We start from the raw sequence: 25,609 nt of genomic DNA on the forward strand, positions 1-25,609 counted from the left end.
TATCCCTGAAAGAAAGCTTTCATGAAATGAAATTTATCCTTACCATAAGCCATGTACTCTGATACTTCCTAGCATATTTTATTAATAAAAAGGCTGAATCACTAAATTCCATGACCCTCTACTATGGAGTTGCAGTGGGAAAAACACTGTCTTTAAGGCAAAGCTTATTTATTCTTTTTTAGGATTTTATTTATTTGACAGAGACACAGTGAGAGAGGGAACACAAGCAGGGGGAGTGGGAGAGGGAGAAGCAGGCTCCCCATGGAGCAGGGAGCCCACAATGTGGGGCTCGATCCCAGTACCCCAGGATCATGACCTGAGCAGAAGGCAGATGCTTAAAGACTGAGCCACGCAGGGGCCCTAAGGCAAAGTTGAAAGTTTTAAATCAGAGAGTACATAAAACCTGAGTTGGAGAACTCCATTCTCAATTTTAAAGATGAAATTTGAAGATTTTGTGAGTCTCCATTTTTGGAATTCTCTATTATAGGAGAACTTCAATGAGCTACATGATCCTGGAATTCAGAATATTGCTAAGCAGAAAATACAGGACACTTTTAGAATGCTGATTTTGGTTTCTATCAAAAAGAGCTGAGGAGAGGAGCAAGAATTGTTAGAAGTATAATCTTCTCAGGTTAAAACTACCATTAGACTTTTCCCTTAGCATCTGGATGAAACCCTTTTATCTTTCTGAAAAGTTTACTTGAATGTACCTAAAATTGAATGGCATCTCCCCCTTGAGAGCACAAACCACTCTTCTTACTGCCTATGGTCATGATAAATTTTACAAACGTAAAAGTTTCATATAATTTTTATAACAGAAGTAATTGTTCATCATTCTTCCCATAATTTTCAGAAGAGGAAGGTAACAGTGAAAACCCTGGGTTTTAGTTTAGAAGGAAAAAAAGAAAAGTAACAATAAGAACTCCCAGGGTAACACTGGTTTTAGAACTCTTAATTCATGGAACAAAATACAGAAAGCAAACCGAGTGATGCCACTGAGGTTCAACCACATGGTCACACGGTAACCAGCCTCCAAGATGGTCCCTCATGATCTCCACCCCGCTCCTGGGGTTCACACCATTGTGTAGATTTTCTGTAACAGGGTCAGTTTGTGTGACCGACTGAAGACAGCAGAAATGATGGTGTGTCACTTTCACGATTAGTTTATAAAAGGCTCTACAACTTTTGGGATCTTTCTCCTATCACTGCTATGTCCTGGGAAAAGGCCCAGGTAGTAAGGAGCAGAGGCCTCTGGTAATCAGGCAGCAGGGAACAGAAGCCTCCTCTTAACAGTGACATTATTGAACTTGGAAGTGGAAACTCTAGTACTACAGAAGCCTTCAGATAAATGCAGTCCCAGCTGATACGTGGACTGCAACCTTGTGAGCCCCGCAGGCAGAACCACTCAGCTAAGCTGCTTCTGAATTCCCCACCCCCAGAGACGTTGAGACAACAGACGTGTGTTGTTTTAATTTGTTACATAGCAATAGGTATTTAATAACATACCAAGATGTTTCTAATATTCAGGATATATACATTTAAAAATAGATTTCACTAACTTAAAAGGGCTATAGTACTACTGAAGATGATTAACCATCTTCATTATGAATATTAAAGTGCTCCTTTCTAACCATCACTAAATCAGAAAGAGCTATGATACTATTTGATAAGATCACAAAAGTATAGAAAGATGGAAGAACCAAAATAGTCCACTGGAATCATTTCCCTGGAAGCCTGCAGGCAAAGGAACCTATGCATGGGGACACATCATGGTAAGGACATAGACACATGGTATAAAGTCTTAAAACTCACCTTCTTATTAGTAGGAGATTGTTCCTTTTGAAACTGTTCACATTCTCTCTTTAAGCTCAACTTCTCTTGCTCTGTGGGCTTCACAGTACCTGATGGGTTTAGATGTTTTTGGTGCTTGGGGGGAAGAAGGTTGGATTCCAGCTGACGGACCTAACAAGAACGTATGTGAGAGGAAGAAATGTTAATCTAGTCATCCAGCAAGAAAGAAAAAAATGAACATAAGAAAATTTTTTCCACCCTTGGGTTTTGTTGTATCAAAACCAGTTAAGTCTGCCATTCTTTTTTTTTTTTTTTTTTTTTAATTTTATTTATTTGAGAGACAGAGTTAGGGAGACAGTGAGAGAGAGAGAGAGAGAAAGACTCCCTACAGAGCAGGGAGCCCAATGTGGGGCCCGATTCCAGAACCCTGAGGTGATGACCCAAGCCAAAGGAAGACGCTTAACTGACTTGAGCCACCCAGGCACCCCAAATCGGTCAATTCTTGAAGTCTGCTTTTTTGCGTTTCAAAAAATCCTTCTGGGGAAATCGATTGTTAGTCTGGCTGCGTGTAAAACTCCAACCCTGTTAAGGATGAGACTGAGACATGGTGGACCTCTGAATTTACCAAACTACAGGGAGTCGAATAGTGTGACGTGGCTGTCGCAAAAACAGATGTAGTCCTAGGCATGTTCTGACAGGAGCATAGCTTTTAGGAGTCAATGAGGTGTCAGTCCCCTCCACTTTGTCTTGGACTGTTCACACCTGAAACAATGCATTTATATCAATCAAGTTCCATGAGGACAGCGACCCCTCTGTCTTGTTGAGACTGCACCTTCTGTGAGCACAATCTCGGGTACAGAGCAGGGCTTCCAAATGACTCTGTGGCTCTTCTGAGAGTTCTTTCTTGAAAGAGGTGTTCCAGCAGAGTTGTTCAGCTATTTAGTGGAAGTAAATATAAACATCGGTGGCTGGAAAAGCCCCTCTTCAGAGACCATTCTAACCTTGAGTCTTTTTAAAAAGAGGTCCCTTTTCTCTCCAAAAAGTCCAATTTTGCCATTTTTTAATTACCAATCTTTTTGAACTAGTCCATTTGAACAAAGAATATATGGTTAACATAATTTCCCTGGGGCACCTGGGTGGCTCAGTGGGTTAAAAGCCTCTGCCTTCAGCTCAGGTCATGGTCTCAGGGTCCTGGGATCGAGTCCCACATCGGGCTCTCTGCCCAGCAGGGAGCCTGCTTCCTTTCCCCTCTCTCTGCCTGCCTCTTGGCCTGCTTGTGATCTCTGTCAAATAAACAAATAAAATATTTAAAAAAAAAAAAAAAAAAACTATAATTTCCCTGAGGCTATTCTGGATAGGAGGATTAAAATCATTGACTTAATATAGAACTGATGATGCATGAAAGAAGATGGGATGGGGAGGGAGACAAACCATAAGACTCAATCTCAAAAAACAGACTGAGGGTTGCTGGGGGGAGGGGGACGGGAGAGAGTGGTGGAAATATGGACATTGGGGAGGGTATGTGCTATGATGAGTGCTGTTAAATGTGTAAACCTGGCAATTCACAGACCTGTACCCCTGGGGATAAAAATACGTTATATGTTTAATTAAAAAATAAATAAAATTTAAAAAAAACTGATGATGCAAAATGAAAACTATTCTATAAACATACCACGGTAAAATTATTGGCAAGTAAATGATAAATTATACATTCTTGGGGCATCTGGGTGGCTCAGTGAGTTAAAGCCTCTGCCTTCGGCTCAGGTCGTTGTCCCAGGGTCCTGGGATCAAGCCCTGCATTGGGATCTCTGCTCAGCAGGGAGCCTGCTTCCCCCCACACTCCTCTCTCTGCCTTCCTCTATTTGTGATCTCTGTCAAATAAATAAAATCTTAAAAAAAAAAAAAAGGCGGGGGGGGTGCCTGAGTGCATCAGTAGGTTAAAGCCTCTGCGGTTGGCTCTGGTGGTGGTCCCGGGGTCCTGGGATCGAGCCCCACATTGGGCTCTCTGCTCAGCAGGGAGCCTGCTTCCTCCTCTCTCTCTGCCTGCCTCTCTGCCTACTTGTGATATCTGCCTGTCAAATAAAATCTTAAAAAAAAAAAAAAACAACAACTAAACATTCTGAAAGTAAGTCTGCCATGGGAGAATACTCAAATTCACACCCTAGAGCCATTTCAATCACATTTTCCCGTCAAACAAAGTATTTTCAAATCTATGCCAGCAACTGCAGCTTTTCAAGTTACCTTGTCCCTGGAGTGCGTGAGTTCAGCTCTGGTGTTCCGCACCACGTTTTGGAGTCTCTCGTTCTCCTGCCGAAGTAGCTGTTGTTCCTCCTTTATCAGATGATCCATCTTGTCCCAAGTCAGCTTTGGCTGCTGCGTATGGAATCCTGGTGGATGGGAGGCTGTTTCTGGGGCCCGGTTCTTAAAGAGCAAAGGGCAGAGGTAAGCCTTAAAAACAAGCTAGTTTCTGTTTTGAATGCATTTAACTCAATGACAATAATTCTTAGCACCTTTCACTCTTCACTTTTTCTAATGGAGGTGTGACTGTATGTTGTATACATAGATATAAAAACAGTATTTTGGGAGTTTGATTTTAAAAAGGTTTGGAAATTCTGCTGAAAATGATCTTTGGCAAAATAGCCCCAGCAAATCTAATAGGAAAGATGACTGTAGGGCAAGTCCTGATTCTATAGAGAACCCAAGTGTATAGAGATCGGTGGCCTTAAAAATTGCTCCATCCTTATGAAGGTAACGCTTTGGGCCCCAGATAACTATTCTTTTGGTTAACAAAGGACACAAAGGGAACTTTAAAACACACTGCTAACTTGAAAGCCTTCACAGGCTAAACTCTTTTCACATTTGCAGTCAGATCCTTTTTTTAGAATCTAAAGCACATACTGTTCATGTAATTGAGACCTGAACTCCAGAACATGCTTTTAGCTATCAGAGTGATTTTTTTGGATCCTGGAAAATGCTTTAAATAAGGTAACAAGTAGATAAGCCTTTTGCTTTTTAAGCCAAAACATGAAAAAAAAAAGTCACAATTTCATTTTGAGGAAAACGTCAGCCCAGAAGTAATTTTAAAAAATGGAAACAACTATTTTCCTTTAACAAAATAAAAAATAAAAAGGAGGCACCTAGATGGCTCACTGGGTACAGCATGAGAATCTTAGTCTCGGGGTCATGAGTTCGAGCCCCACATTTGGTATGTAGCCTATGTAAAAAAATAAAATATAAAAAAAATAAGAAGATGTGAAATAACTGGATTAAAATAACTGTCCTACTTTTACAGTAGGCAAAACTCTTAACATCTGCACAGGGCTGACATCATTTCTATGCACACAGGTGAAGCAGCATTTTGATATATTAAAATAAGACACACTTTATACAACATCAAAATGTTTTAGTTTTGTTACTACAAAATAACTCAGCATGGTCTTTTGTCTTGTACATTACAAAAAACAACCTTGTCACTGTGGTTCCATTTATCTCAAGTTCAGAAACAGGCATCCCTAACCTACGGTGGCAGGGGGCAGAGAAGTGGTTCCCTTGTGGTTACCAACCAGAGAGGAGACCAGAGAACCTGCTGGGTGCTGGAAATGGTAATTTTGAGCGAGGAGGTGTTTACACAAATATAAACATACGCACATAATAGATAGGTATGTACATAATAGATAAGTTATAGACTTAAAACTTGTGTGCTTTACTGTATAAAGTTATACCTCAATAAAAAAGAAATTACCTTGTCACCAGCATTCTGAAGTTGCTTATATAAAGACATCACTTCTTGTTTTAAAGCCTCCTTTTCCTGCTGAGTCACTCGTAGGTCAGATTTAATCAGTGACATTTGCAAGTTTATATTCTGCAGGGTGTCTTCTAAACTCTGAACCTGTATCATGAGAACAATCTTACACTTGACACAGATCCTCACGGTCTCACCAAACATGTCCAGGAATGAATGAGCTAGGACAAGAGAATTCCAAAGTCCCTTCTGTTTCTTTTTATTTACATACAGCTTTTTTCAGTAGCTTAGTGGAAATCCCAGATATTATATATATTTACAGGATGCAATATTTAGGTCAGTGATGAACTGTGGCTCTGGAACAGGGTCTGGCTGATAGCGTCATCTGGTATATTACCAAGTGGTATCTCACAGAACCAATGAGAACCAACTGGCATGACAGAAGATGGCTTTACTCAATTTTGTAGAGATGTGTTTTAGCCAGTGGTGTTGGTTTGTAAAGGATCTCTTAGTTAGAAATGAAAATATGTAGCTGTCTGAACCTTACTCCATGCTAACATCTAGTATATGTTTTAATTTAAAATAATTTAAATTTGTAAAAGCAAGGTTGATAGAGATCTTTAATAGGGCATGAATCTGCCTTAGAAACCCTTTTTCTAAATGAGAAAAAAAAAAGCAGTCCTTTCTACAACATTATTCTCAAGCTTTCATAAGTAATCTCATAATGATGAGATAATCTCATAATTCTAACAATGAGCTTTGAGGGAACTGTTCAAATTACTTCATCATACCATAAACATGTGACAGGTATTAGTCAAGTTGCATCATCTGAGCCCTCGTAGGCCAATTCCACCTGGAATATTCTTTCTACTGGGAGTTCTGCTGGAATATCCAGGAAAATATTAACTGGGCAGATGAAACAAGAATTGGCCACATACCTTTTCCTGTGAAGCCACGAGTTGGGACTTGAAGGTTTCACTCTGGTGTTCCCAAGACTTCTGTTCTTGCTTCATAGTAGCAATTCTATGCTCTAAAAGACTTGATTTTGACAACTGTTTCAAGAAAAGAAAAGAGGGAACAGGGCTTTTTGCACACATATCTAGCCTCAATTTCTGTACTGCTGCATATACTGAAAAGATCAAGCACCGTCTGTTTACATGGGGGAGCAGGGCAAGGTCAAAGAGAGATGTCTTCCTGACACCCTTTCTACCTTTAATTTTGAGGAGTCTCTTCTTTTTGGCGATTTCCATTTTTCTCTCTCATTGCCTCATTGTGGGTAAGAAATGGTAGGCTAGAATGCAATTAGAAATTTCAAGAGGCCCCTGGGTGACTCAGTTGGTTGGGTGTCTGACTCTTGATTTCAGCTTAGATCATGATCTCAGGGTCATGAGATTGAGCCCCGAGATGGGCTTTGCATTGGGCATGGAGCCTGTTTGGGATTCTCTCTAGGCCTCTCCCGTCCTGCAACCTTCCTAGTTTAGTCTCGAGAGAGTACCATAACAGGAAAATATGAAATGCCTATCAAGGCCTGTGGGACAAATGTAGTGTTTGGGGATTTGCTAGGGAAAATAGAAAAAAAGTGTCGAAGTAATAGATTTCAGATTATTAAAAGCAACAATATTTATATTATATGTTAACAGTGATATATCTAATAATATACATTAAGGGGCACCTGGATGGCTCAGTCAGTTCAGGGTCTGACTCCTGATTTTGGCTCAGGTCATGATCTCAGGGTTGTGAGATCGAGCCCCCGGTTGGGTATGGAGTATGCTTAAGGTTCTCTCTCTCCCCCTCTCCCTCTGTCCCCTGCCTCTGCTCGTGCTCTCTCTCAATAATAAATAAATGTTTAAGTAATATACATTAAGTAACATGGTTATATATTAAAATGAGATAAACTACATATTACTACATATATAATAATATAATTATTAACCAACATAGACGCCTGTCAAAATCATGACCTTGGAATTCTTAGGTCACACAAGGCCAGCTGAAATGTTGTTCGACTAGGAGACCTTGGAACAATTTGGCTAAAATGGGAAGCCCATATGTAATTGTCCAGAGAAATACTCATTATAGAATATACTATATAATAATGGTAAAATGTCTTATGTTTACTACCTTTTCCACACAGCTATTTAATTCTTCACTCAGAGCTTCCTTTTCTTTCAGCAGTTTTTCATTGTAGCTTAGAACACTAGAAAGTTTTTGCTGGAAGTCGGAGAGATCAGGACATCTGTGCAGCTGTAAGAGATAAACAATCCCATCACATCTCATGGGTGTGTTTACAAAGAGTATTTATAAACAAGGCATTTTCGTGGTTGCTGCTATTTCCTATCTATATAGATATTTCAGAGGACATATAAACTGAGGGGACTAAAATTAAATTCAACAGAATGCTCCCTGCTACATTCTCTCCACTCTCCAATCGGCTGCCAAAATGTCTGCCCAGAGAGATTCATGTAGACAGATACGGTTACATCATGGTCCTTGCTTTCTGTTTCACCTTCAGGCCAAGATAAGTAACATACCGCCATTCTGTCATTACTTTAACTTGTGCACATATATAGCACAGTACATTTTCCTCAGGCTTTTTTAACGAGAAAAAAATCTTTTTCAGAAATCTCAGTCAGGGGGCACCTGGGTGGCTCAGTGGGTTAAAGCCTCTGCCTTCAGCTCAAGTCATGATCCCAGGATCCTGGGATCCAGCCCCGCATTGGGCTCTCTGCTCAGCAGGGAGTCTGCTTCCTCCTCTCTCTCTGCCTGCCTCTCTGCCTACTTGTGATCTGTCTGTCAAATAAATAAATTAATCTTTAAAAAAATTAAAAAATGAAGAAATCTTAGGACTATAGAATTGGCATGAACAAAGTACAGTAAATCAATGCAAGGGCAAGTCTTAAAGCTAAAACAGTGAGTGTTTTTCAGTTTGTTCCATGTGCCCTTCCCTTTGGAAGAAGCCAAAACTGACTTGCTTCAGAAATGTTCAGCGTGGACATCCTTTCTACTGAAAACAAGACAAACCAAGTCTCTGTTCCATTTCAGCACCTAACTTACAAGCATGGACATTTTGGGCCAGATAATTCTTTTTTGGGGAAAGTGTCCTGTGCACTGGCGGATGGTCAGAAACATCTCTGGCTTTACCTAGTAGATGCCTGTTGCACTGCCCTCCCCATATATGAGTTGTGAAAGCCAAAAATGGACCTAGACATTGCTATATGTCCCAGGGTGGGGGAGTAAGTCCCACCTCCAGTAACAACTTCTCTAAAGAGACTGACTGTTTCTTATACTTCTTTACCCTTTCCCATAGATCCTACTTTTTTTTTTTAAGATTTTATTTATTTATTTGACAGAGAGAGATCACAAGTAGGCAGAGAGGCAGGAAGAGAGGGAAGCAGGCTCCCTGCCGAGCAGAGAGCCCAATGTGAGGCTCGATCCCAGGACCCTGGAATCATGACTTGAGCTGAAGGCAGAGGCTTTAACCCTCTGAGCCACCCAGGCACCCCAGTCCCTACACTTTTAATTTCCCTCTGTTTCACTTGGCTTTCCCATCTTCAATTCTTTATTATTCATTATGCTTTTATGGTCATCCTTCTACTTCCTACCCTACGTTCCTTTACATCCACTTTAGGAATAATATGACAAACTGACTCTGAGGGTTGAATGTTGTCTTCAGCTGACAACAAATCCAGCATCCCTTACATATCTAAAGTCAGAAGGACATATTAAATGTATTTTAGAGTACCTGGGCTTTGGTTGACTAAAGGACCTGTCTCCTTTGCTCACTACCTTGCTTCCGCATCCCCAGACCCTCACAAAGCCTGTGCCATTTTGGGTGCAGAGACTGGTATGAGACTTCTGCTGATGCTACTCTTGTTTCTTTTCTGTACAACAGAGAATCTCTCACTCACGAAGTATTTTACTTGTACTAAGTCCTACAGAGCCACACATACTTCCTAGGTCCAAACTGTATGTCAGCAACAATGGGCGGATACTATCCCACTGTTGGGATCCAAAAGAGCCCAGGGGCCATGAAACACCTTTTACCAGAGGCAGACGGGTTAACCATTTTTCCACTTCACTATTTATACCAATGCCTCTGTAAAAAACAGACAATAAAAATGTGCTGTATAATGTCCTCCCCATGCTGCTTTACTCCCCCATCCACTCCTCTTCTTCTGATCTCTAGCTTAGTGAAGTCACAAAACACGGACTTCTCTTGCTATGGATCTGGAGTCCATCATTAACCATCTTAAAGACTGCACAACAGATTTTCAAGAGATGAAGGAGAATAGTAAGCCCATAGTAATCAGGATGAACTTGGTAGTAACAGCTTTGGAATACTTATGCATCAACAGAAAGGCCTTATGAATTTTAACTTCTGGAATGTTTATAATGGCAGACAGCTTCTGTTATGGCAGAAGGCTTATACTTTGCATAGCAACATCTGACCTGAAAGGTTCTTATAAAGCTCCTATCAGGTATCAATCACAAGGCATTACGGGGGACACAAATTCCCTGGAAGTCTTACAATCCTATTAGGAAATCAAGACTTATCAGAGTCAAGTACAGATCAACACAAACAGAAAACTCAGTGGTAGAGACCCAGTATTTCAGCATGCAGAGGACACCTTTATTCTCATAAGCTGAACAGACACAAGCGAGAAAATTTTATAATCGAAGGATGTCATAATATCAAAATAAACCTTTAGTGAAGCAAATTAAAAAAAAAAAAAAAAACCAGAACCAAACTCTCCTATTCATAAATCGGGATTGCTCAAATCCTGTACCCACTGAAAAGTTCAGAATAAAGAATAAAATAGGGCAACATTCAGGATATAACTTTAAGGTGAGCCCTCTTTTATGTTTAAAATTAAGTCTTTGCTTGAAACTTTGAAATAGGCTTCTTAAAGCCAAGTTCACAAGTGAGACTGCATCCCTGATAATGTTCTAGAATCTACTCTTTAGTCCAGGATTGAAGCCTCAAACTTGCTGTAAGAATAAAGGGAAAGAGGGACGAGCTCCACCTGTGTCTTACAAACCTAAATGAATAGTTATTAAAGTTATGAGCGAGAAAGTCGCTTTCTTTTTAGATACACTTCTATTACTTTATCACCTGGCTGGAAGAAGGCAGAACAAACTTCTTAAACTGAAGTGGTTGTGACTGATTTGTAGTGATAGAACTTCAGTCTGCCACATATGTAAGTGACACACTAGAACAGCATTTAGAGAACTGGCAATTGGAGCCCTGTAAGTGGACTTGTCCTGCAAGCCCTCAGGACTCTGTAGAAAGGACATCCGGTGGCTGGAAAGCCAGACCGTCAGGTACCATATTGTTCTAGGAGCCTCCCCGATGCCCACTCCAAGCAGCAAACAGTCTTACTTGTTTCATTTGCTCCAGTTCATCTTTGAGAAGGAGGTTTTCCTGTTCCACGATATGAGTCTGTATTTTAACTTCAGAAAGTTCTGCCTCCAGAGAAGACACTAAAGTAGAGGACTAAGACGAAAAATTAGGAAGTCAAGACACAGGCATCTTCACGTAGCCTGGGGACACATACGAGGCTCACAAAAGGCAGAAGTCAGGGAACCCAAGCCCCAGTTCAGCGACACGCTCTGCACCAAAGCTATCCTCTGAAAGGCTGGGCACCTGAACAGTAGGAACTTGATTTCTGAGATGGGTTTTGCAAGTTTCTCCACGGCAAAGTTACTTTCTCTTGGGGGAAGATAGTTTGAGACTACAAAAATCATGTTTCTCCTGAAACTTCTGTTTGTTTTAGTTTCTCTCAGTGGATTTTGTCTACAACAGCTATTACCCTCGTGTTGGCCTGATGATGACCTTTTTTTTTTCCTTCTTTCTTTCTACATTCATTAATTGGAATTCTACTGTGAAGAAGAGCTGTTATTTCTCCCCCATTTATTTAATCAATTTTTAATATCAGGATGTGCCCATACATATTTCATTTTATATTTATCTTAGGCTATACTAGAATTATTAATTTTGTTGATCACACCATTCTAGCTTTGGCCAGTAAGAGCTCCTTCAGGTGGGGCTTTGTGTCCTTTTAATGTGCCCTTCTTTTTCTTTTTTAAACACTTTTTTCTTTCTGGAACCACGAGGTATTCAGGCTCATCTTGAATCTTCCCTGCTCCAGCCCTGGAATAAATCATTTTTCCAAGGAGCTCTGGTTTCTTCTATAGGAGAATGGTGTTTAGATTAGAAGCCAAGATTTGGGCACTCCATCCATACACACACATCTCTATCTCTGTGTCAATCTGTATATATACTAAGAAACATGAGTTTATACTAATGCCTCAAATTCCAGTCCAACACCAGAAGATAGTTTCCCCATTTTCCTAGTTGAAGCTTCCTTCTCCAAAAGTGAGAGATTCAGTTCTGTTGCCTATAATCTATTTACATATTTACTCACTTCTAATATATACAGTTTCAGAATTACTAACTTATCCCCCATGAGAAACACATTTACGGACTACATTATTGTAGCATTTGAGTACACTTCTATCTTTAGCCCTACAGTATGGAGTCAGATAATAATTTCCAAATGACTGAATTCTTTTCTTCCCTATCGTAATTACATTATCCATTTATAATATGGCTGGGTTCAATTCTTAAGTGTTTGTGTTCCATGTTGGTATCCCCTGCCATCTTGACTGATTCTAATTCTGTTTCTTTTGGGGTATGTGAAGAGTTTGGAAAACACTGCTATGATTCCTTGAGTCAGAGCTATGTGAAAAGATACACTCCCTTCCTTCCTCCCTTTGACACCATTCCCATTCCTCTCTTCTGTCCCTTTCCCATCTACCCACTATAGGTAACCTTCTCTTTAGTTTCTGGTTTATCATTCTTGGGTTTCTTTCACACAAATGAGCAAGTATATGTGTATTTTTTCGCGTCCCCTTCTCTCTTACATGAAAGAGGCATCCTATACTCTTCTGTGCTTTTCTTTTTCACTTAACAGTATGTCCTGGAAATAATTTCATATCAAGTAGAAGTCTCTCTTTCCTTCTCTCCCTTCCTTTTATAGCTAAATACTACTTTGAGCTGTGACTGTGTCCACATTTATTCAACCATTCTCCTATATATGAACATTTAGGTTGTTTCCAAGCTCTGTGCATATGAATATTCACACTGTTGGAGGTATACTTTTAGGGTAAATCCCTCGAGATAGTATTGCCGGGACAAATGGTAAGCCCATATGTAATTTTGATAAGAATTAGCAAATCTCCCTCCAGAAGGATAACCTCAATTTACAGCCCCACCAGCAATGTATAAAAGTGGCCTGCTTCCCCAAAGCCTTGCCAACAGAAAGTCTTATTTTTAAACTGTTTCCAGTCTCATAGGTGAGAAAAGATGTATCAGTGTTGTTTTTATTTGCAGTGTTCTAATTATGAGTGATTTGGGGCATTTTTTCTTAAAGATTTTTTTATAAATTTATTTGAAAGAGAGAGAGCGTGCATATGACCATAGGGTAGACAGAGGGAGACCCCGACATGGGGCTTGATCCCAGGACCCTGAGGTCATAACCCAAGGGCAGACACTGAACTGACTGAGCCACCTAGGTGCCCCAATCCATGGATTTTTAAAAGCTCTTTATACAGTAGGGATATTAGCCCTACTCTCTGCAGTATGTGATGTAAACATTTTTCTCCCAGTTTGTGAATTATCTTTTGACTTTATGGTATTTTTTTTTTACCACGAACAAATTTTGATTTTTTTTTTTTTGCCTCTGGTTTATGAGTCATAGTTGGACAGCTTTTCTCTACACTAATGTTAAAGACAAATTCATTCATGTTTTCTTCTAGGACTCATGCAGTTTTGTTTCTGATATTTAGATTCCTTACCCAATTAGAGTCGGTCCTTATGTACTATACAAAATATGCATCTCATTTAATCTCTTCTCAAATGTCTACTAAGTGTTCCAGGAACCACTCATGAAAAAAAAAAAAAAAAAGAGGGGCACCTGGGTGGCTCAGTGGGTTAAAGCCTCTGCCTTCAGCTCAGGTCATGATCTCACGGTCCTGGGATCGAGCCCCGTATTGTGCTCTCTGCTTGGTGGAGAGCCTGCTTTCCCCTCTGTCTCTGCCTGCCTCTCTTCCTACTTGTGATCTCTCTCTGTGTCACATAAATAAATAAAATATTAAAAAAAAAAAAGAAAAAAGAAAATTCCATCTTTACCCCAGTGATCGGAGAAGGTACCTTTGTTATATACTAAGTTTCCATCTGTGCTGGGGTCTAATTCTAGACTTTCTAGTCCATGTATCTATTTGCCCATTCATTTGCCGGTACCACACTGTTGTAATTATTAAGATTGTATATGTAAGAAATTTAACACCAGCATTGCTTTATTCCTTGGGATTTCCTCCCCCTTGGGCTGTAGGGCGGCTCTCCTCCGTACCTGGGCTCTACATTGTTCCAGTTCTTCTTTTAGGTGAGACTCTCGTTGTTTCCACTCCTCAAATGCACCAGGTCCCGGCTCTTCCTCCTCCTGGCAAAGCATTTCCGCCAGACGCTCATTAAGTTCCCGCAGTTCTTTCTCATTCTGAGAGTTCTTTTGGCTAAGTTCAGAGTTTTCCAAATCCAACTCTTGGTTTTTGGTTTTTAATTCTGAAATCTAATTAAAATTGATAAGTTTTAAAAACGAGTTACCCCATGTGTACTAAAAAACAGATATAGAGACTAACTGGTTTTCCCCCTCTGTAGATAAGGTTTTCTACATATATACGTACACATGTACACACTCCAACCCCCATCCCCATACTAAGAGAACGAATACAGTACTCGTTATTACAAATTCCATCAGTTGGGAAGTGTATGAGGAAGTGAGAGACCTTCGGTTCAGTCTAACTGCAGGGGGATAGCACTGTTCACAGCTGGGTCTGTCTCCCTCCAGACTGCTTTCTGTGTATATACAAAACTCAAATGCACATAGAGGTTTTTCTCCTCTTTAAAACAAAAATAGGAATCATTTCAGATGTTTGGACAACCTTTTTTCCACTTAGTCTCTTGCAGACTTTTATCTTTCTAAGTCAGTGCATTTAGAAACCACCAAATGCTCTGTTTTTTAGTGGCAATAGCATATTCTATGTTTCAGGACATTCCATAACGTATTTATCATTCCCACATTGACAGACATATAGGACAGTTATTATTCTTTTAATTATGAAGAAACAGAATATTCTTTTGAAAAATGATACCATTTTGTATTTAGGACCATTTCCTTAGAAGTGGGACCATTGGTTAGGAGGTCTGCAGACACATCGCTGTTTGGAGAGAGATCCCAAAAGTGTCTTCCTCACAGTGCTACCAACTTATACTTCTCCCCAAAATGTATGAGTACACTGAGTTCTTCACACCCAGTTATCTACCTTTCAACTGGATTTTGCCATTTATTTCTAAGAGTACAGAATATATTTTGGATGTTAAGACCCTGTCTGTTTCAAACACAACCTTAAATGGCCTTTCCCTGCACAATTGCCTGTTGTGAGATTATACAAATTGGGTGCCAAATGGCACAAGCTATCAGAATATACTGTAATTCTATGCAAAGATATACTGATGAACCATTACTCTGTATATGTGAAAATTGTGTCCTTAACTTTCTGGTTTCAATCATGGTGATGAAAGAGGAAGGAGTTAACATTACATGAAAGAATGTGAGGGACAGAGCTAGTATTTCATAGAAATGGTTTCAGAGGTGTCATCTCCCCTTCCCACTGGTTATAAAGCTTATATTAAGCACTCAGAATCTAGAAGTAGTATATATATTATGATATTCACCAAAAAATAGAAACCTAGTTTAGAGTCAGCACGGGGTGAGTTTCCATTCTGGAACTCTGGATTTACAACTTTACTATCATTAGGTACATGCTCTTCCAGTAGCATATCCTATAAGTTTATAAATTACAAATAAGGAAAATTTCAGAGAATCAAGAAACACTGGGAAATACTAAGTATCTCCTTACCTGTTTCTTTAAACTTTCAACCATCTTCTGAACTGCAGCTTTTTCCTGTTTTACAGTTTCTATTTTTTGCCTAAAGGGACAGTGAAAATATAACCTAAGAGTTAGCCTTTAAAAGTTGAAGGAAGCAAAACAGTTTTAGTCCTTGCAAAAATGCCTTAAGAAAATTTAAGTATATGTCTTACCACATTTCTTCCTGCGATCCATTTAATTTCCCTAATTTCAGGTTAGAATTGCTATCTTCTTCATTCAAAGTAGTAATTTCATTTCTCAAAATAGAATTTTCTTCTTGAAGCTTCTCAGATTCATATCTGAATTACAGAGATTTAAAAAAAAAAACAAAACAGTTGTAACAAGGCAGTCATCTGGCATCTTTGGAAAATGCTTTCTAGTAACTTCCAATAAAACAAGTTTTCCATGCCAGTTAGAAAGAGAAGTCTAAATTAGTAGACTCTTAGTAATGGAAGTCAAGCTATGACATATTGATTCATTTCTTTTGGGAAGTTAAGAATTTCACGAAAAGACGTTAGGGAAGTGTCTCTAAAACACTTGAGCATAGAGATAGGAATTGAGACTCTGCCCACCAAAGATGCTAATTTTCTCAGTGGCAAGCATACTGCTTTGAGCAAATAACTTCATTTATCTCAGTTTCAAGTCCTACTTGCTCTGGATGGGAATAAGCCTATTACTTAAGCTTATTAGCTTTAGTTACAGGCCTCAGGTTTCCTAGAGAAAGAAAATTCACTACATAAATCAAAAGACCACACTGAAATATGTACACTCATGTTTACTTTGTCATTTCTTTTCAGCTCATTATATTCTGATTTTTAGAACTTCAAAATGGTCTGAAGAGGAAAAACTACATCCAGAATTACTTTGTTTCATATCAAGATATTTCAGAAACATGTAATATTTTCCAAGTTTTTTTAAAAAAAAAAACAAATTTGTTAGAAGACAACTGCACTCATACTATATAAAGTCAAGTGAGCAGTGGTTCAAATTAGTCTTATTTCTGTCTTTATTTTGAGCACATTTATTAGAATCTGATAGCTCTTCGATAAAATTCTACATTCTACGATAAAATTTTCATTGCTTGGAGAATACCAGCATGTACTTCAATTGCTACCAGTGAAAAACTATATGCCATAAGGCATGACCTTTTCCCTCTGTGAGTACAGGATCGGAGTTCTGACCTTGCCAAGTGAGTTAACAATACACAAAAGGCATTCTCCTAGAACACGTTCCGCCACATGACGAAAATAACACTGAGCCAAAAACCAAACCGAACCACTATCAATCCAAATGAGATGCTAGAGAGGAGTTAAAGACTTGACGTACACTGATGAGGCACACGGTTAAATGGCAAACACTCTCCACTCCAACACGGCAAACGAACTACACGCATCTCCTATGGGGGACAGGAGTGCCTCCTAGGCCGGGTTATTCTACTTGTTAATACGACACAGAAGCAGAAGGAAGTCTACAGTAGTGCTCTCTCCTTGAAGACTAGCGGGTTAGTTTCTCTAGGCAGAGCAAGCAGTGGGAGTTAGATGTGGTGAGGTGCTCTCGGGAGTCCGGGGAGCTTAGAAGGTACATACGTTACCTCAGAAGTTCAACTTTCTGTTGCATCTCACTGCACGTGCTTTGCAAGTCGTGCATCATGGCCTTCAGCTCTTCCTCATTTTCTCCTTGGCAAGGTGTGTCCTTCTGCCTAACTACAGCAGTGACTCGCTCCCTCAACTTCCTGGTCAGCTCCTGCAGCTTCTCCTTCTCCAATTCTAACTCTGCTAGTGTGGCCTGACGCTGCAGGTGTCTGTCTTGAAGGCCTAGGAGAGTGGCATCCTCCTCCTCCGATATGACCGGGCTCTGGATGCGGGGCCTTTCTCGACGTGTCCGGATCGTTCTGCGCAGCCAGGAGATCTCACGGGCCTGTACTCTTTCCAGGAGCTGTGTGTTCTCCTGCTCGAGGTACTGGTTTTCTTGATAATGTTCCTCTATAACATGGTGAATGTCCGTCACCTTCGCCGCACGCTCTTCTGGGTTCTGACGGAGTTCAAGTACCTTCCCCTCTGGCGGGGCTCCCAGGTTAGCAAAGGGGGCCTCCCGGGAGGAGATGCAGTCCCGCCTCAGCCCGGCGCCAGCCTGCAGCTTCTCTAGCTTGCCCCGAAGTCTTAACACCAGGACATGCAGCTCCTGGTTTTCTCTTTTGACCTCCTCGTAGCTCTTCTCCAGGCTAAGGAACGCGTCTGTCACCTCGGCCGCCTTCTGGAGCTCGTCCTGCAGTTTGAACACTTCCGAAGCGAGTTCTTTGTTGCTCTCTAGGGCTTCATCGTAGCGCAGCTCGGTCACTCGCAGCTCCTCCTGGAGGCAGTCATTTTCCCTGCTGGCGTCTTCATACAACAGCTTATACTTGGGGGAGGCCTCGGGGATTCGCTCAAGCATTTTCAGTTTCTTCTTCAGCACACTAACATCAAAGAGCAGGTCCTGTTTCTTTTCGGAGGCTCGACTGCAGTCTGCGCGTAGGATCGTCAGTTGTTCCTTAAGCTGACAAATCTGATTCTGCAGGTCCCATGTCTCAGTCCTGGTCCCTTCGCTATTTTCCAGCTCAGAAAAGCTCCCCATCGATGCCTCAGACTCCTGCATCTTGACCTCCTGTCTCTGAGCAGAGCTCGTCCCTGGACTGCCCAGATCCCGGGTCTCATCGTCCGGGAGGTCACTGAGGACGCACCGTGGGCTTACACCTTCCACCTCTTTCATCTGGTTTTGCAGCAAGAAGGGCTCTGTTCGTTCCACAGAGTTTCCAAATAAGCCAGTCACTGGCTCCTCTGAACAAGAGGACGTTACCGACCCCGGCTCTAATGTTTGCAGCTTCTGTCGCAACCTCGAAATTTCTGCGGCCATTTTCACATTTTCCTTCACTGCTCGCTCGTGAGCTCTCTGCAGGCTTAAGAGGACATCTCCGTTCTCTTCCAACAGCTGCTTTCCTTGCTGGAGCAGGGACATGGTTCCACCTCCGTCCGCCTCCTCCCCTCCTGCTGCCTGGCAGCCAGACTCTCTCCTGGATGAAAGACAGGCCACCTGCTGCATTTCCTTAATTTTTTTCTGAAGCCTGGAGATTTCGGTGCTCATCTCCACCCTTTCTCGGTCTGCTTTCTCACAGGTCACTCTGTGAACACTCTCCATGGCCTGAAGCTTGGACGCCATCTCCTGCCGCTCCCGGTCCCGTTCCGTGGCGAGCTTCTCCAGCTGCTGTCTGGCCAGGGGCTCTGAGGCCCCGGCCCGGCCCGGGACCAGCTCGCCATCCCTCAGCTCTCTTTCCCGACTGCTCTTCAGCTCAAGGATCTGGTCGGACAGGAGGCTCTGCTGACTTGCTGACACGTTTCTGAGATCTTCCAGGTCTTTGAGAAGCTGCTCCCTCTCAACAACCATACTATTCAAATGTTCTTTGTAGGTTTTCTCCAGCATCTCTCTCTCCTGGGTGAGGACCAGAGAGGTTGCTTTCTCTCTTTGGAGAGTCTCCTTCAGCTGCTCCTGGGCTTCTGCGCACTCCTGGGTGAGCTCGTCCTTCTCAAACTCCCACTGGGATCTCTCCTCACGCTGTTGCTCCAGGAGCTCCTTCAGCTGTTGGCAGTAGCGCCCCTCCAGGCTCCGCAGAGCGTTCTCACATCTCTCAGTGACTTTCTGACAATCAGCCTGAAACTGGGCTTCTATCTGACAGGTTCTTCTATTATACTCAGTCTCCATTTTTTCCCTAAATGTAGTCAACATACAGCATTACTGAAACTGCCACCAACTCCAGAAGGAAACAAAACACATTTTCCCATGCACAGAGGAAGCTGCCAGGCAAATAAATTTAAATGCTTTCTAAAAACGGTCTTCACTTTTTCCTACATAACTGATTTCTACAAAGGCAGGATCTCATTTCTGAGGGCTAAGACGGGCAGCCATAATCAATTTATAAGACCTACCTCTCTGTCTGCATTTAGAGGGAAAATTGAGACACGGACTTCCTTGGCATACTCCTGGGTATATTTGTGTGTGGAAAACGTAAACTGATACTTCACATCAATGATCAAATGCATATTAACCTAATCTGTAACTTGGGAAATATATAAAATTCCTTCATTTTAATTAAGTACACACTGGAGGACAGTAGTCCTGTAAACCATACCTATTAACACAATCATTGTTTTTCCTTCTTGTTTAATAAAGCAGCACCCAATGAATCAGAGTATGAAGCATCAAATCCTTCACATGTGCCTGAGATTTCACGTGAGGAAGGGAAGCACAAAGCAGCAATTCATACTTTTGGCAGCAACAGAACTTTACCCAGAATTTAGCTCACAAATAGCATTTCTCAAACACAATAATTATTCTCATCTGGAACCTGAAAGGATACTTGTTGATATAAGAAATATAGTCTTTGAAAAAAACAAAACAGTTCCAATAATCCCAGGATAGGCTTATGTCAAAACAATGACAAAATGGGCTGTGAAACTAAAGAGCCTAGTCAAAGTCACCCTATGTGAATGGAACTTCTGGTGCCCCCAGGGACAGTGCCCCCAGGGACAGTGCCCCAGGTTTCTCCATTTCCCCCTATTTTCTTACCTTCCCTCTTGAAGTTCCCTTTGGTGTCTCTCCAAGAGCTCTTTTCGCAACTCCTCTTTCTCAAGAGTGTGCTTCTCCATCAGGCTTTTAAGCTGCTCCTGGTGAAACTGCTCTAGTTCCTGAGTCAGGCCTCTCACCTTCTCTTCTGTCCAGGCGCCATTTTGAATGAGTCCTTCTCTCTCTCGGTTAAAGCTTTCCTCTGCCTGCTCCAGGTGAGCCTTGAGGTCCAACTCATGTTCCAACCTCAGCTTCTCCTGCAAGTGAGTCTTCTCCTCCTCCCATTTTCTTTGCAGTTGTTTTTTCTCGTCCTCATGTCTGCAGATAGTTGTATCTTGTGCCTCCTTGAGCACCACTGCCTGACCCTGAAGTTCTGCTAGTTCACTTTTAAGGTCACTTATTTGTTTTTCCAAGACATGCACTTCATTCTCATACTTTTGCTTCATGTTCTCTTGCTCCTTTTCATAGGTGACCTTGGTTTCATCTAGCTGCTTTTCATAATGCTGCACCTGAGGTCAAAAAGCAAAACCACCACAGTGTTATTCAACTCAAGGCTTTGGAAAGGTCAAAAAGCAAAACCACCACAGTGTTATTCAACTCAAGGCTTTGGACAGAGGCTGTGGCCACTTTTTGCCTATGAGACATTCTTCAGTTTTCCCATTTTAATGACTTAAAAACATGTCAAATAAGATATATTTAAGTCAGGCATAGTTTGCTTTCCTTTTTAACTTCACTGAATCTTGTTATTTATTAGAGATGTTATTTATTTGAGAGTGTGCACACATGCACATGAGCAGGGCAAGGGGGGGTGGAGCAGAGGGAGAGAATCTCAAGCGGACTCTGCACTGAGTGGGGAGCCTGATGCAGGGCTCCATTCTATGACCTGAGCCGAAATTAAGAGTCTGATGCCCTACAGACTGAGCCACCCAGGTGCCCTGAATTTTATTATTTTCAGAACAACTCTTAAAAAAATGACTAGACTTTCCCATAGATACCATCTGTCTTCCCATGCATCCTGTCCAGCTGTAAATGTAGGGACTTAAAATACTTAATTAAATTCAAGCATTTCTTGAACACCTATCACAGGCACTCTGTGGGCCTTGTGGGGACCCAAAGTGAGATAAGATGTAGCCCTGCCATCCAGAGGAAACCACCCTAGACATGGTTTTGACAAGTACAGAGAAGTATACAACAAGGCAGAATGAAAAATATAAAAGGTCTAGGAAACAGAGATACATTGTAACCTGGAGATCCAAAGACAGAAAAGAAACCACATTTGGTCAAGGGTATTTAGGAATGGGTTCATGCAAGAGGTAGCATCTGATATAAACTCTGAAGGGTAAGGAGACTCTTAAGAGTAGGAAAGAAATAACGTAGTATGTAATAGCATGAACAAGAGAGGACAGTTCAATGGAGAACAGCGAACTCCTGTTTTGACTAGAGAAGAAGGTAAAAGAGAAGACTAAAAGTATAAGTTGAAGCAACACGGTGGAGGGTTTTGGAGGCCAAGATTCAGAACTTGTACCTAAGGCTAGCTATATCAAAGGGCTTTTTTGCTTTTATTAAGATGTTTTGCAACCAGCTAGAAATAATGTATTGGCCTTCAAGTTTCATGCTTGCTAGGTCTGAAGATAATACATTTTGGAGAAACTCTCTCCTAGGAAGAAAAGTCCTCAGGCTCTGCTTATGAAACCATCCTGAGCTATCAGACGCAAGAGGAAATGTATAGAAAGTGATGCTCTATGAGTAAAAAGAATTAAGAACGTCCTTCATGCAAACGCTTGTCAGAGTTCAAAGAAATGTACAGGATAAGAAGGACTTACTTTATCTTCAAGCTCCAGTCTCAAGTGACACAAGTCCCTGTGATGTTGTTCTTTCATCTGTTCAATGACCAGCTCCGCCTCGATGCTCATGTTCAATGGATTGCATTCTTCAGAACTGAGCCCTGAAAACACATGGGATCTGTTGACCCTGTGGCAGGTTCTTTCAGTAACACAACTGGCATCTGAGGAAGGGATGTCCAGCTTAAGGGATAATTTTTAGCCTAAGTTACCACTAATGAGATCTACTAGGAAACCATCAGAACCCAAGAGGCTTCTTGTTTTCAAGCATTAAAAATGAAGGTGAATGGGCAGTACCGTAAGATTCTTTCATGGATAGACCATGTGCCAGACCTTAACAGAATCTATCTTTTTGTGAAGTAGGTGGGTAGGGGTGGAAATTCTTGTTTAAAGATGACCTTCTTAATGAAAATGCCATGGAGTGAAGTAATTCGGTGACACCAACCCTCCTTCTATCCCATCCAACAAATACTACGGGACAAATTAGCAGAGGGGCAATGTGGAAGAAGGCGCCTGGAGGCATTACCTTCATGGGTCAAGATCTCCAATCCCCCACTCAGTTACAGAAGATCGAGTATTATAGTATTGGTTCCCTATGGTGCAAGTGGAACGCCATTTTCAATTATCAGCTCAAATTTCATTAATACAGGGCACCAGTTAGGAACCTAGATATAGGCAGTTTGGGAGAAAAATTCTCAACTCATACATATGGGTTCACTTCCTCAACTGCCCATGATGATGACTGAGAACAACACTGAAATTTGAAGTGAAAATTGGAGGCTGAGGCAGTACACAGACAAAATGATGATGTCTAGGGGCGCCTGGGTGGCTCAGTGGGTTAAGCCGCTGCCTTCGGCTCAGGTCATGATCTCAGGGTCCTGGGATGGAGTCCCACATCGGGCTCTCTGCTCGGCAGGGAGCCTGGTTCCCTCTCTCTCTCTCTCTCTCTCTCTGCCTGCCTCTCCATCGACTTGTGATCTCTCTCTGTCAAATAAATAAATAAAATCTTTTAAAAAAAAAATGACGATGTCTAATACTATGTGGAAATCTCTGAAGGGAGGGGATTCAAAAAGGCTTTTCGTGTGGGGGCCCATAGGCAGATAGGAGAAAGAGCCCATCTGGCACCTGGGATTGACAGTCTTGCCTTGGGGTTTCTTTTCACATAATGTTTCTTTTCAGGTGGCATAGGCCCAATGTGAGAAGTGATACTTGGGGTATAAGCCTCCCCAAGATGGCACAGCTTCATACGCCTATGAGGAGAACCCCCAACACTATGAAGAAAGTCCCAGAAAAGCTTTGAGATGCATCATATGATCAGCTGGGTTCCATCCTCACACTACAGTAAAGCCACTGATCACATACTCAGAACCACAGGAAAGGTCTTCCGCTCTGTCCCAGTCCCCTCCCCAATCCCTTATTTATTCTAGAATGAATAGATAAAAAGAGGAATAAACAAACCTTCTAAGCACCTGTACTTCTCTAGCAGTGGGGAAGACCATAACAGAAGAATTTATTATGAGCCCTTTCTGAAATGCAAACTCAGCACAGGAAGGAGGAAAAGAGCTAATAATGAATGTAGCAGGGCTAACTCTGCCTTTCTACCTCACCACTCAAAATCCTCCTCACAGGCACAGTCAACCAACCTCTTGTTTTACAGAGGCAATGCTGGTATTTAGCACAGCCAGCATAAGAAAACCAAATTCTGGTTTCTGCTTGGCCTATTCTCCAAAACCATAACCATACTGCTGAGGCACTCAATAAAGGGAGGACTCTGCAACAGCTCAGTGTCTGAATTCTAATGCTCACAAGGCCTTAGACTCTCTGAATTGTGGTTAGTTGTTTTTGTTTTGTTTTAAGCAAAACAAATATCCTTGTGGTTTGATTTTTCCATTCTTTTGTTGATACATGTAAAAATCAGATAGAAATATTTTCATAAAGACTTTAAAGACAAATGAAAAAACAGACCACAAGTGAAATAGCTCAAGAAAATAGTACTGCCAGGTTTTGTTTTGTTTTTGTTGGTTGCCAAAGTTGTGCAATTTTACAACAAACATGGCCCTAAAAGCAAAAACTGAAGCCCAGCCTCTGGAAAGATGATGTCGAATGGCTTACCCTGGTCAGACTCCATGCAACCCCCATTAGCATCAAGTTCTTCGGACAGTGAGTTCTTCAAGGGAAGTCTCAACACTTTGCCTTGTGTACGAAATTCTTCCAGCTCAGACTGGAGTTCATCCACTTGGTCTTGTAATACCTTGAGTTTAAAAACCAACACTAGTCTTATATGTGACAGCAAAAGCACAAGCAGCAAAAGACAAAATAAACTGGACATCACCAAACAAAAAACCTTTTGTTTCCAAGGGTATCATGACAGTAAGAAGACCACCCACAGAGTGGCAGAATAGTTTTTGCAAATTATGTGGTCTGATAAGGGACTCGTAGCTATAATATATGAGCCTACAATATATAGTTACTACAACTCAATAATAAAAAGACAATCCATTTAAAAATTAGGCAAAGGATGTCAGATAGATCTTTTTCCGAAAGAGGGATGCTGATAAGCCCTTGAAGAGATACTCAAAGGCTTCGTCATCAGGGAAATGCAAATAAAACACTCAGTAAGGTACCACTTCATAACCCCGAGGGATGGCTCGACTCCAAAAGCGACAGCCAGAAGAACTGTTGGCAAGGATGTGCAGAAACTGGAACACTCATATTGGTGGGAATGTAAAATGGTGCAACCCTCTTGGGAAAAGTTTGGCAGTTCCTCCAAAGGTTAATCATGCAGTGATCTTCTAACCCAGCAATTCCTCTCCTAGCTAGATACCCAAGAGAAATGAAAATCTAGCCACACAAAAACTTACATACAGATATTCACAGCGGCATTATTCATAACAGACTAACCCCAATGTTCATCAACTAATGAATGGGTAAATAAAACGTGTGTAACCATATAAGGGACTAGAACGCAGCAATAAAAGGAAGGAAGGGCTGATGCATGCTACAATAAGGATGGGTCATGACAACATTATGGTTAAGTGAAGGAGGCCAGCCACTACCGACCATGTATTATATGATTCCATTTACATGAAATGTAGATTATTATTTGCCTAGGGAGAGATTATAGCTAAGTGGAGTGGGAGTTTCTTTTTGGGGTGATGAAAATATTCTAACCTTGATTATGACAATGATTGTATAATTCTATGAATATACTAAAAGATACTGAACTGTACACCTTACATGGATGAATTGAATGGGTGGATGGTATATAAATCTATTAAAGAAACCCTTAGTGAATTTGGGGATTTGGGGGAGATAGAGATGACAGATTTTACTAAAGAAATCATAACTTTGAAGATCTATAAGGAAAATACCTCTCTTTGATTAGAGCCTAGAGTCAAAACTTAATTGTAAAAGTGGCACTAATGTTTCATTTCTTCTTTCAAAATGTGCACATGTATTTCCGGGGAAGGCAGCCCATGAGCGCCCTTATAAGGATGTGATTGTTTTCCTTGTTTCTGCATGAGTACAATTTTCATCTAAAGTAGTTATTAGAACTGTTATATTTACCCTTGTTAAGAGCCACAAGTGTTTGTGATTTAAGGGAAAAAAAAATCCCAAATTCCTAAACTTAGGAGAGTTACTTAAAAAAAAAAAA

At 41.2% G+C, this 25,609-nt stretch overlaps 1 protein-coding gene across 10 annotated transcripts in view; it reads right to left on the reverse strand.

The window, feature by feature from the left end:
* Window positions 1-25,609, reverse strand: part of NIN (ninein) — a 98,583-nt gene that overhangs the window by 14,749 nt on the left and 58,225 nt on the right. For 8 of the 10 annotated variants that reach the window (XM_059373168.1, XM_059373167.1, XM_059373166.1 and 5 more), the window contains 13 exons: window positions 24,067-24,205; window positions 21,937-22,058; window positions 20,117-20,622; window positions 17,112-19,259; window positions 15,694-15,819; window positions 15,512-15,581; window positions 13,945-14,160; window positions 10,914-11,027; window positions 7,655-7,777; window positions 6,472-6,585; window positions 5,534-5,680; window positions 4,033-4,212; window positions 1,813-1,962 (listed from right to left, as the gene is read on the reverse strand). In XM_059373168.1, coding sequence (XP_059229151.1) covers window positions 1,813-1,962; window positions 4,033-4,212; window positions 5,534-5,680; window positions 6,472-6,585; window positions 7,655-7,777; window positions 10,914-11,027; window positions 13,945-14,160; window positions 15,512-15,581; window positions 15,694-15,819; window positions 17,112-19,259; window positions 20,117-20,622; window positions 21,937-22,058; window positions 24,067-24,205 — 4,155 coding nt within the window. The remainder of the gene's footprint in view (window positions 1-1,812; window positions 1,963-4,032; window positions 4,213-5,533; window positions 5,681-6,471; window positions 6,586-7,654; window positions 7,778-10,913; window positions 11,028-13,944; window positions 14,161-15,511; window positions 15,582-15,693; window positions 15,820-17,111; window positions 19,260-20,116; window positions 20,623-21,936; window positions 22,059-24,066; window positions 24,206-25,609) is intronic. The other 2 variants (XM_059373169.1, XM_059373174.1) reach the window with 2 other exon arrangements.

This window comes from Mustela nigripes, chromosome 13, assembly GCF_022355385.1.
Source record: "Mustela nigripes isolate SB6536 chromosome 13, MUSNIG.SB6536, whole genome shotgun sequence".
In the NCBI taxonomy this organism is placed as follows: domain Eukaryota; kingdom Metazoa; phylum Chordata; class Mammalia; order Carnivora; family Mustelidae; genus Mustela; species Mustela nigripes.